The 13,315-nt window shown below is 41.8% G+C and overlaps 1 protein-coding gene across 1 annotated transcript in view; it reads left to right on the forward strand.

The window, feature by feature from the left end:
• LOC122550047 (myosin-IIIa-like) overlaps window positions 1-10,393 on the forward strand; it is a 200,125-nt gene extending 189,732 nt beyond the window's left edge. Inside the window, exon 24 of the mRNA XM_043690480.1 lies at window positions 9,723-10,393. Within this exon, the coding sequence (XP_043546415.1) occupies window positions 9,723-9,828 (106 nt within the window). The 3' untranslated portion in view covers window positions 9,829-10,393. The remainder of the gene's footprint in view (window positions 1-9,722) is intronic.
• The last annotated feature ends 2,922 nt before the right edge of the window (window positions 10,394-13,315 follow it).

Here is a 13,315-nt window from a genome sequence, read left to right on the forward strand (position 1 = left end):
AAGTGGTAAGCTCTGGAGCACATGTCTTCAGTACTATTGCTATAATGTTGTCAGGGCCAATAGCCTTTGCAGTATTCTGTGCCTCCAACCATTTCTTGATATCACATGGAATGAATATAATTGACTGAAGAATGGTATCTGTAATGTTGGGGACCACTGGAGGTTGTCAACATGAATCATCCATTTGGTATGTCACAGATTGCTGTGATGCTTCAACATTATATTTTGCATGGATGTGTTGGGCTCTTCCTCCAGTGAATTGTTTAGTTGTCCACCACCATTCACGACTGGACTGCAGAGCTTAGATTTGATCTGTTGGTTGAGAGATCTCTTCGCTCTGTCTATCACTCACTGCTTATTCTGTTTGCCACGCAAGTCACCCTGTTTATGGCTTAACCAAGTTGACACCTCATTTTTAGGAATGCCTGGTGCTGCTCCTGGTCCTGGCATGCCCTCTTGCACTTTCCATTGAATCAGCATTGATCCTCTGGCTTGGTGGTAATGGTTGAGTGGAGGATATGCAGGGCCATCAGGTTACAGATTGTGCTGGAGTAGAATTTTGCTGCTATTGAAGGCCTGTAGCACCTCATGGATGCCCAGTTTTGAGTTGTTAAATCTGTTCAAAATCAGATGTCAGCGCCACATAATATGATGCGAATTATTCTCAATGTGAAGGTGAGGCCTCATCTCCACAAGCACTATGCAGTGGTCCCTCTTACTGATATTGTCATGGACAGATGCATCTGCAGCTGGCAGATTTGTAAGAATGAGGTCAAGTATGTTTTTCCCTCTTGTTGGTTCTCTCACCACCTGCCGCAGACCCAGCCGAGCAGCTACGTCCTTTAGGACCCAACCAACTCGATCAGTAGAGCTGCTGATGAGTTAGTCTTAATGGTGGACATTAAAATCCCCCACCCAGAGTACATTTTGCGCCCTTCCCACCCTCAATGCTTCCTGCAAGTGTGGTTCAACATGGAGGAGTACTGATTCATCAGCTGAGATAGGACAGTACATGGTAAACAGCAGGGGGTTTCCTTGTCCCTATTTAACCTGGAGCCATGAGACTTCATGGGATCTAGAGTCAATGTTGAGGGTGCAGAGTAACTCCCTCCCAACTGTATACCACAATGCTGCCACCTCTGCTGGGACTATCCTGCCAGTGGAACAGGTGGGAAGGTGATAGTGGTGCCTGGAACATTGTCTGTAAGGTACGATTCTGTGAATATAACTATGTCAGGCTGTTGCTTGACTAGTCTATGAGACAGCTCTCCCAATTTTGGCTCAAATCCCCAGATAGTAAGGAGGACTTTGCAGGGTCAACAGGACTGTTTCTTTTGTTGTCTTTTCCAGAGCCTAGGTCGATGCCAGGTGGTCCATCCAGTTTTATTTCTTTGTCGAGACTTCATAGTGATTCATACAACTGAGTGGCTCTCTCAGCAATTTCAGAGGGAAGTTATGAGTCCACACTATTTCTGTGAGTCACATATAGGCCAGACCAGGTGTAGGTGGCAGATTTCCTTCCCTGAAGGACAGCAGTAAGCCAGATGCATTTTCTCCAACAATCAACAGTGGTTTCATGCTCATCATCATTCGTCTTAATTCCAGATTTATTTTATTGAATTCAAAGTCCACTATCTGCCTTGGTGGGAATGAATTCATGTCTCCAGAATGTTAACTGAGTTTCTGGACTAATAGTCTAGCAATATTACCACAAGGCCACCATCTACCCTCATATGGACCATGATACTTTGATTTTCTTGGAAAGGTTTCAGGACAAGAACTTACAATTGTTTCAATGGAGCCTAATTGTCCAATGATACGGTTTGAAAATCATTGATGCGTCTGGAAAAGAAAGCTATGTAGTGGATGCTTTGTCAAGAACACATTTGAAGGACACTGTGGGATGAGGTGCCCATGGAGTTAAGTAAATTATGGATGCTTTGTAACTCATTGTGTGTTTACTGACAACATGTTACTACCGTTAGTATGGCTTTTTCGTTATTCTCTTGTGAGATGTGAGTGTCACCGCCTGGCCAGCATTGATTACCCATCCCTAGTTGCACTTGATGAAGCTCTGTTCCCTTCTCATGTATTGAGCTTCACTGGATCAGTAGAGGAGACTAAGAGCAAGAATGTCATAATGGGATATCTACATTTCAAAACCATTTACGTACAGTGTAAACAATAATAACCCAAATGTCAATTTTTCAACCACCCCGCTGGACTACTACTCTGCCCTTCACTTCTTCTACAGTAAATTGGAAAAGAAAGTAGTAACAGTACCTAACAGGTCAGACATAATTTCTGGAGAGAAACAAACTTGACACATAGAATTTAATCAAATACATCATGGCAGGACTGGTCAGGATCATCAACATAAAATCACATGGGAGCCCACAGTTGGAAAAATCTCCTACACTTAAGTCAGACATGGTAGGGTGCCAATGCACACAACTCACCAACTCTAACCAGGAAGGTAATTGAGCTTATTAATAACAAAAATAGAAATTGATGGAGAAACTCAGCAGGTTTGGCAGCATCTGCAGAGAGAAAGCAGAGTTAATGTTTTTGTGTCCAGTAACCCTTCTTCACAAGTTCTGCATCAAGAATGTCACCAGTATTCTTTTCCATAAATATTAGTAACATTCACAGCACAAAAATGCCATGCAATGACCATCATCAATAAAAGACAATCTAATCGTCACCCCTTGACATTCAATTGTGCTACCATCATTGAATCCCCCACTATCAACATGCTTGAGGTTACCATTGACCAGAAACTCAGCTGGACTCACCACATAAATACAGTGGCTACAAGAACAGGTCTGAAGCTAGCAATACTGCCACCTGACTCCCCAAAGCCTGTTCACCATCAACAAGGCACAAGACAGGAGTATGATGGGATACTCCCCACTTGCCTGGATGGGTCAGCTTCAACAGCACTGGAAAAGCTTGACACCACCCAGGAAAAAGCAGCCTGCTTGATTGGCATTGCATCCACAAGCATCCGGTCCCTCCACCACAAACGCTCAGTAGCAGCAGTGTGATCTACATACAGGATACACTTCAGAAATTCACTAAAGATCCTTAGCATCTTCCAAACCCATGACCACTTTCATGTAGAAGGACAAAGGCAGCAGATACCATAAGAATGTTACCACCTGCAAGATCTACTCCAAGCCACTCCTGATTTAGAAATGTATTGCCATTCCTTCAGTAACATTGGGTCAAAAACCTGGAATTCCCTCCCTAACAGCATTGTGGGCTTGCCTACAGCACATGAAGTGCAGTGGTTCAAGAAGGCAGCTCACCACCACCTTCTCTAGGCCAACTTGGGACAGGCAATAAATGCTGGCCAGCCAGTAACACTCTCATCCCGCAAGTGAATAAAAAACACTGGGATGACTCCTCCTTGGCTTTAGCAACTTTGACAGGTTTTTGTGAGTACAGATTGTGCGTATAGGTTACCATTGGTGGTATTGGCTGAACAACCAGTTGCTTTCATAAACTGGAAGTGGTTCTAGTGTTTAGATGTGTGGATGGCATGTGATCTTTGGAAAATAATGCTCCAGGAGTGTGCCAGATCTCCAGGGAGCAGTCGTGATGCCCACACGCTACCACACTCTCAGGTGCCACACCTGTTCACTCCATGAAAACAGCTTTACGCCTGGTGACTGTGTATACTCTCTCTTTACTTGGTGGATGTTCCCCATGTGAAAGCCTCATATGAAAGATGCAGAGGCAAGATATGATGGTAGTCCAGGCACAAGCAATTTTAAGGAGACAACTGGGTTACCAAAGATACCATAATAGGTCAAAGGGTGTTCCTGAGGGTGCTGCACTCTATACAATCTCACCATGCAAAAGGGAAAACGTCTGATTAAAGATGAAGAAAGGCTGACATAAGCATCACAGTAGATAACAATGGAGAGGAGGACATGGCTCAAGCATCAAGATGGTACGGAAGCCAAAAGTTGGGAATTGTAAGAAAACCTTATTCTCATTCAATTTAAGCATCGAGCTATAAAATCAGGCTGGCCTAGCAAAGGACTTCCTCAATCAGCATTGTCTGCAAAGCTCAATTATGTATGAACCCCACATAGCCCATCTATTTGAGCTGACAGAATTCTCTCACCTCTTGAGGCAACATAACATTATGCTTCTGACGCAATTGCTGAGCAGTCTTCCCACTGTGACTATGTTTAACATTATAATGTCCTTAAAAACTGAATCGCACAGATCTGAAAAACACAACAAGGTGTAATTTAACAAATACATAATATAGCTGAAAATGTGTTGCTGGAAAAGCACAGCAGGTCAGGCAGCATCCAAGGAACAGGAGAATCGATGTTTGGAAAGAGAAGTTGTTCAGAGTGAGGACCAGTCTCACCCTGGTCCTCACCCTGAACAACTTCTCTTTCCAATCCTCCCACTTCCTCCAAACCAAAGGAGTAGCCATGGGCACCCGCATGGGCCCCAGCTATGTCTGCTTCTTTGTAGGATATGTGGAACAGTCCATCTTCCGCAGCTACACAGGCACCGCCCCCATCTTTTCCTCCGCTACATCGATGACTGTATCGGCGCTGCCTCGCGCTCCCACGAGGAGGTTGAACAGTTCATCCACTTTACCAACACCTTCCACCCCGACCTCAAATTCACCTGGACCGTCTCAGCTACTCTTATCCTTATCCATGGGTAACTTAAAACGTACAGAATAATTGTTCCTTTTTCTGAAATGGTCCCCCACTGAAACTTCAATCACCTGGCCGGGCATGTTTCCTAATACCAGGTCCAGTATGGCCAGTTCCTTAGTTGGATTATTTACATATTCTTTCAAAAAACCATCCTGGAAACACCTAACAAATTCCCCTCCATCCAAGCCTCTGACATTAAGCAAATCTAAGTCAATATTGGGGAGATTTATGTCACCACCATAACGACCCTGTTGTTTTCACATTTTACCAGAATCTGTTCACATATCTGTTCCTCTATCTGCTGGCTGTTGGGAGGCCTGTAGTTCAATCCCATCAAAGTAATTGCACCTTCCTGTGCCTGAGCTCTACTCATATCATCTCAGTGGGTAAACCCTCCAAAGTGTTGTCCATCAGTACATCTCTGATAGTCTCCCTAATGAGTAACAACTCCCCTTCTTTTACATCCCTCTTTATCTCACTTGAAACATCTAAATCCCAGGACATTAAGCTGCCAGTTTGTCCCTCCCTCAATCAAGTCTCTGTAGTAGCTACAGAATCACAGTTATATCTCTTAATCCAAGCTCTCAGTTCAACTGCCTTATCTGTCATTTCCTCGCATTAAGACAAATGTACCTCAGGCTGCTAGTCCTACCGTGTTTTATAACGTCTCCATCTGTTCTTCATCTCAGTCCAACTGACCTTAGTCTCTGACTCCTCCTTGTTCATTTTATTTGTTCACCTCCTGCTCTGGTTCCGTCCACTGCACACAGAACTCTGCACCCTGGCCCCACCACACGAATGTAAATCCTCCTGGATATTGGTGCCCCTCCAGTTTAGGTGAACCAGTCGTAGTCCCTCCTCCCTACCTTTTATCTTAGCCTGCTGGACACACTTTCCTCATTCCTGAAGAAGGGCTCATGCCCGAAACGTCGATTCTCCTGTTCCTTGGATGCTGCCTGACCTGCTGTGCATTTCCAGCAACACATTTTCAGCTCTGATCTCCAGCATCTGCAGTCCTCACTTTCTCCATATACATAATATATATGAGGTCACACAAGCCCCAGTATTACAGAAATATGTTCATATGCTTTCCTTAAAACACTTATGAGTGCTGCAGCATTGTGACCCTCAGCATCTTCATAAGGTTGAGGCAGGACACAGTTCTCCATGGCCTATAGACGTTTTGAACCATGGCAGCATGATTCCTTGGATGCTGCAGATCTGAATGGCCCAGGACAGGTAGGAGTGTTTTGTGGGTGTTGAAACAAAGTAGCAAAGTAAACGAAAAGGTCCAAACAACCGTCAGAATACCCTGAGAGGAACATTCAGCGTTTTCAAACAGAAGCTCCTTCATCTTCTCAGTGTGTGGTGGCACCTCTGTACTTCTCAGCAGGAGGACTTGCTCCTGCAAGTTTGAAACACTCTGCATGAGAACAACCCTGAACCTATACCTCAGTATGAACAACCACAGGTAGAGCAGTGCAAGAAGATGGGCATACACAGATTCTGATATCGTAGATGAAAGCACTGCCCAAGGCCAAAAGCAATGAGGAGAAACTCCAGGTTTGTGGAAGCTGAATGGTCTAAAAGGAAAACCATTGTGGAGCTGCTGAAATCTAATGAAATTCTCCAGATAAATGCTTCATTTCCACTTCCTTCAACTAATCCAAAATACAGCAGCATATTAAAATTCTCACAGTCAACTACATCCTATTTGCAGTACAAGTGTAGAAACAGGAAACCTATAACTGTCCTCATTGTAATATCTGAAAATTAGGGTACATGAGAATATTCAAGCAACTCACCTGGAAGGGACAAAAGACATAGAAGTAATTTGTGTTATGACTAAATAACTCTACCTTATTTTTCTGCCACAACTGTTCAATTTGTTCAGAAATTGGCCAAAGCCAATAAGATTTTGTACTTTCTAACATACTCTACTTTTATTTAATCTAACGGATCTTCCAGTTTCAGGCTGGCTGAGATGCTGGTGATTGACTTCTGATGTTCCACATGCCACCAGGATACCTGCCTCAGTTAGGGGGATGGAGGAAATGGCCCTGATACTTCCTGCTGTGTGGTTTGGCTAATGATGTTACCCTCAAAAAATACACGGAAAATCCCATATTCAAAAGCATGATTCAAACTTTTAACTGTTAATCCTCCTTAGCAATACTGGATAGCATTTGTAATGTCCAATACTTCTAAGTCATCAGTAACAGAAAACATGACCAATGATGTGTTACCCTCTTAACCTGCAAACATATTGTAATACACATCAGTTGGCAAGTAAAGCAGAGGTTTAGGCTTGTGCCCTGGGGATATAGATTCAAATAGTACATGGAACTAGCAGAATTTAAATTTAATCAATAAAATCTGGAGTTGAAAGTTTGTCTCAGTAATGGTTTTGAAAAAAACTATCATTGATTGTCGTGTAAAGTTGTGTCTTTTTGTTTCTCTGTATTTTAGTTGTGAACTGATAGGGGTCAAAGACTGTTTTCTTTAAAAGAACAAGGATGGTGGAAAGGATTACATTGCTTTTTAAAAAGCAAGTTACCTGACATTCAATGAAAGAATGTTGTTTAAACTGTTGAATGTATGAGCAAGGAGAGAATACTCTGGAGAGATTACTCCATTTGATTTGGAACCAGGGATGTGTATCAAGGGGTTTTTGGCTGTAAACAAATATTTGATTAGTTTGTGAAGTGTTGGTCAGTTTTTCATAACAAAGATCATATGTCTACCTATAACTATGCCATTATCTCCCAGATAACTGAATAGATTTTTAAAGTAATTGTTTGATCAGAAATCATTGACTTCCAAAAAAGACCCTGTTGCATTTCTTTGAAGTAAAAAGTACCTCAAGCTTGAGGGGAGCCTGTTTATTTCCCTTCTCTGGAAGCTATGGTTTTTATAAACAAATAAGTCAGAAGCTTTGTAAGTGGACCAGTCACTGACAACCTCTGCAAGTAAATGAAATTACCTGGAGAAGGAAGATCAAGGAGCTGTAATTCCTAACATGCCAAAAAGATCATCTGAGTGACCACTATGGGTTACCTTCTCAGTATTTTCCTCGGCCCAAAACAACTTCTTATATTATGTCTACATGGGTGTGCAGGAGGAGTTTTAAAAGAGGGTTTAGAGTTTTATGTAATAGAGTCAAATGCTAGTTCATGATTGTCTGTAGCTATAATCTATTTACTTGTTTTTAAAGTAATTATTTCTAAATGCAGAAATCAGGCCCATGCTTTCTGTTAACTTGGTTCTAAAAGACCGGTACATTGGGGATATGTTGCATTATTTTATCAAATATTTACTTTATGTTCCTTGAGGAATAGCAGGGTTTGATTTCCAGCCTGCTACCCCAGTAAGGTGTAACAGTTGTAAAATACTATCTGGCTAGATAAAGTTCTTTAGGGGAGGAATTCTGCCATCCTTAACTGATTTTTCCTATATATAACTCCAAATCCACAGCAAGTGGCTGACTCTCAAGTGTCAAACAAACCATTCACTTTAAGTGGAATTAGGAATGGGTGTTAAATGTTGGTCTTGGCAATGATGCTCACATATTGATATTTTTATTCATTTGCTATGTTTTTCCTAAATTCAACCTTTAAGAGAAATACAATTTGGGAGATCAGATGTCTAATTCCACATATGTTTGGGGCTGAAAATGTGTTGCTGGAAAAGCGCAGCAGGTCAGGCAGCATCCAGGGAACAGGAGAATCGACGTTTCGGGCATAAGCCCTGAATGGGTGTTAAATGTTGGTCTTGGCAATGATGCTCACATCCCAGCAACGAATAAAAATGTAAAAGATTGATATTTTTATTCATTTGCTATGTTTTTCCTAAATTCAACCTTTAAGAGAAATATAATTTGGGAGATCAGATGTCTAATTCCACATATGTTCGGGGCCTAGTTCTTTCCGCAATATTGATTGATGGTGTTTCTACCATCCCGTTAATGAATAACTGCAAATGGTAACATGATCACAAAAATTTTGTCTCTGTTCGATGCTAATCTTAAGAAAGAGATGTCATCGAATAATTAACCAAATTGATACTCCTCAGCTCTTATCATTCAGATACTGATCAATCTGCAGCACATATCTAGATTGTTTCTGTTTGTTACAGATCTTGGACATCCACAGAGCTTTTTGCTTATAACAGCTCTCTATCTATTATACCTGAAAGCAAATTCTTACTGCAGCCTTTATTTCCTGACATTTATTGTTCTACTCCTTTCTGGTGAGCAGATGTTAGTGATGCTCATTCTGTTATTTCTATATGCTGCTACTACTGTGTGAGAGTCATGAAACACGGTTAGTATATACATAGACAGAAATGCCACACCATAAAGTAGTTGATTAAAACTGCTTCTGTTTCCCAACAGGAGGTAAATAGTAAACAACATTTGAATTTATCTATTTATGTTCTTAAACATGGATTATTTTATCTACTTTTGCTTTTATCTGGATTGTGCTATCAGTATTTCCTTTCATCCTGTGCTTTTATGTATCTAATGTTCCGATTCATACATGTGAAAATGTGCCTACCAAAGAGGACTTGCTCCCATAATCCAGCATTAGGTGGTACAGAAACAATACGTATATATTTTGGTGTGCACCACTGTCAGTTTAAATATTCTCCCAACCAACACACTTCTGGTGAAGGTGGGATTTGAACCTGGGCCTCCTGGCTCACAAGTGAGGACATTGCCACTGTACCCCAAGACACCCCCTTCTATGCCCCCTCAAAATTTCAATTTGCAGCAAATTTAACTTTAATAGATGCCCCTCAACAAATGTTTCAAATGATAACAGACATGATATCTAATCCTGGTCCCGTTTCATGTTTTTCAGAATATTTTATTGATGGATGTTTCTTAATTTCTACCATCCAGTTAAAGAATAATGTTCTTATGTTGAGTTATACATTGGCAAATATTTGATGAAACATTTCCAATCATGTGCATTATTGCTTGGAGCAAACATACTCCTAATTATTGCATTTTACTTCAATCCTCAGCCCATCAGCTCCAAAAGAAGGCAGTCAAGATGAAGATAATCCATATGACTATAGGAGATTGCTACGAAAAACGTCCCAGAGGAATCGTCTTATCAAGCAATGTTAACTTATAACCTTGCAGCGTTCTTACTTATGCACTGTTTAAATGCATTTCTGGAACTCTCCCACAAGTTAACTATTGTACATATGTTCATACTGTGCAATAACAGCAATAGCCATTTGTATTAATAGGTTGCTTGGATGTAATCAAGTAGTAAAATGTTTTGTGTTGAATCATAATGTGAAATTTTCCTTTGGTCATAATTAATGTTCTTTGTGAAAACATTAAGCCAAATATTAATATTACCAAATGGAGAATGAAGTGAAATCAGTTGACTGATGTTATAGTAATTTAAAAGCAAAAAAGTTTCAAATGCTCAGGAAATAAACGAAATTGTAAATTTTTAACTTAAAATACATCGATCTCATGCTGTGCCTTACTAAATTAGATCCTCTGTTATCTGATGTAAAACAAGATATTGTGGAACCTGGAAATTGGAATTAAAAGCAGAACAACACCCAGCATGTCAGGTGGAGAGAGAAACAGCATTTCTGTGCAGAACCCACCATCAGAGATAAATGCACTTTCTGACCAACATGACCAGTGCCATCCTGCTAATTGAGTAAATGCCCCTATACAGCCAATTAAGAAATTGCCTTAGAAAGCCCCATGACATTAAGAAAAGGGCTATTCAGAGAGCCCAAGACTTTAGGTGGCCAGCAGCCCAACTGAACAAGGTGAGAACTGCCAGTGTAGGCTATGAGCTGTGATGATGTCTCAAGATAGAGGTACCTTTGAAATAAAAACAGTTCACATGTAGCCAAACTGTTGGACTCTATGTGGGGAGATTAGAGGAAGTGGGGAATTAGAAGAGGCTTCACCACAATGTCAACTCCAATCTCCTTTAGTCTCAGTGGGGGCTCAATGACCATCAGTAAATTCTACAGTGCTACAAAATTGCCTGTAAGTCAGCGTCTGATTACTGCTGACCAATCAAACATAGAACTATCTGATTTCCAATCATGTCCTGCCTCTAGGCGTGCCTGCCAACATCAACCAGCAGACAATGTGCTCGTTGGTGGCTGGTGAGGAGACCGCCCCTAAAAAGAACAACTCAGCCAGTCTAACTGCCACCATTGAAAAGAAGGTTTGAATTGTCCCCATCCACCACCAGCCTCCTGTGCCTGGCTGAGTTTGTTCTCATTTTGAATTATTTCTCCTTTAACTCCTCTCAGTTTCTTCAGGTCAAAGGTAGCTGCATGGGCCCCAGTTAAGTCTGTACTTGTTCCAGTCTGAATCTATCCCCTGCCCATAGCTCTTTCTCCACTACGTTAATGATATCATCAGTGCTGCTTCCCTTTTTCATTTGAAATTGGAAATGTTTATCAATTTCACTTCCAAATCCTACCTTGTTCTCACTTTCACCTGGTCTATCTCTGACTCCTCCCTTCCCTTTTTCAAAATCTCTGCTTCCATTTCCAAGAATAGCTTTGTCAACAATATCAATTACAAACTCACCAACTCCCACAGTTATCATGACTTTATATCCTCACACACCCTGCTTCCTATAAAGATTCTATTTCATTCATTCAGTTTCTCCATCTCCATTGCATCTGTTCTGATGACACTAACTTCTATAAGGGAGCCTCCAAGATGTCCACCTTTGTCATCAACTGAGGATTCCCCATGACTGTGATTGGCAGGGTCCTCAGCCATTTCCAAACTATCTCACATGCTTTGGCCTTCACAACTTTCCTTCCCTCCCACAATAGCTATAAGGTCCCCCGAGTCCTCACTTACCACTGCACCAACATTCAATACCAAAGGATCTTTAGCTTCCATTTCAACCACTTCCAATGGGATGCCACAACTGGACACATATTACCCTCCCCTCCTTTGTCAGCCTGCTGCAGGGACAGTTCTCTCTGGAACAACTTGGTCCACTCTTCCATTCCCAATATCTCCCCCATCACAGAGCCCCATGGCACCTTTCCATGCAATCACAGAAGGTGTAACACCTGCATATTTGCTTCCTTCCTCCTCACTATCCAAAGTTCCAACACACCTTGTATGTGAAGCTGTGTCATACTTGCACTACTAGTCTACTGTATTTGGTCTACACTGTGGAGAAGAAATGCAGATTGGATGACGGCATTGTAGAACACCTATGGTCTGTCTGTAGAAATGATCCTGAGTTTCCTGTTGCTTGCCACTTAACCACACCACTGTGTTGCCTGGCCAACATCTCTGTCTTGCGATTGCTGCAATGCTTCAGTGAAGCTCAATGCAAGCTGGAAGAAAGTACCTCATTTTCTGCTTGGAGACCCTTCCACTTTCTGGACTCAACATTGAGATCAATAACTTTATGGCTTGAGCACCTTCTTTCATGTCCCTCCCCAAGCCCCCACTAACTAGGCCTTGTCATTACATGGGCTGCTACCATAACAATGCCATTGTCAGCTATTCATGGTCCCCATTAGCAGCTATTCATTGTCAGACTGACCTTACCTATTCCTTTGCCTGCCTAGCTGTCATTCTCTCTCTGAGCTCTATCTCCCCCTATCATTTACTTTTTCTCGTTTCCCATTCTCAGCATATTCACCTTTCCTTGGATACAATCAGTTCTGAAGAAGAGTCACTTGACCCGAAAGGCTCATTCTCCTTTCTCTCCACAGTTGCTGCCGCTCCTACTGAATTTTCCCAACAATGTCTGTTTCTGTCACGGTCAAAAATCCCGAGTAAAACAAAGCTTTAAGGTCAATGAGAGTTCCCTACATTGTCCTATTACTTGCCATTTGTAAAGCATTTTGCAAATTTCGAGCGGGTTCTTTCATGGTGCGTGCTGGAAGGAATTCCGTGTATTAAGGACATTTAAGTCACGAACTGTCCAGCCAACAGTAGCGTTCGAACGAGATCGGGACTCATGAAGCCAGCCGTTTATTTTATTTAAACAATTGTTTTAGCCTTTTTACACGGATATTTTTTTAAAAAACTGGTTCTTCCCAAAATGCATCAATATTGCTTTCGGTTGTACCTGAAAACACCGAAATTATGTCGTGTAACTGTGCCGGCTCATCCAGCGCAAGGAATTCAATTTTTAAAATGTTACCCTTGTTTTTAACTTGAATAGGAAAGATGATTTTTTTTTTAGGCGACCTGAATAGGATACAAGAACGAACGATCACGCCACTGGACGATTTTGTTTTAAAAGAAACGCCAATCATAAAAATGGATAAAGTCGTGTTTCTATTGTTATTTTTGGTGCACAATACCAGATCACGAACAAGGAGCACACGTTGAGATTTTTCATACAGGCTGTAATTACAATGACAGAGCATGTCGCCCACTTGCAGCAAGCGTCGTGTGGAAAGCGTTGCCTGTCACTGGAGGCTGGTGTACATGGGGTCTCTGTCTGTAAGCTCTCTCTCTCTCTCTCTCCCTCTTGCTCTCCAGCAGTGAGAGCGGTGACTGACGTGAGCTTGCACAGCAGGAGACAGAGGCGGGGAGAGAGGGAGTGAAGTCTCGCCACGGTGGAGGGTGGTGGTGGTGGGGG

This window comes from Chiloscyllium plagiosum, chromosome 5 (genome assembly GCF_004010195.1).
Source record: "Chiloscyllium plagiosum isolate BGI_BamShark_2017 chromosome 5, ASM401019v2, whole genome shotgun sequence".
NCBI classification, from domain to species: Eukaryota; Metazoa; Chordata; class Chondrichthyes; order Orectolobiformes; family Hemiscylliidae; genus Chiloscyllium; species Chiloscyllium plagiosum.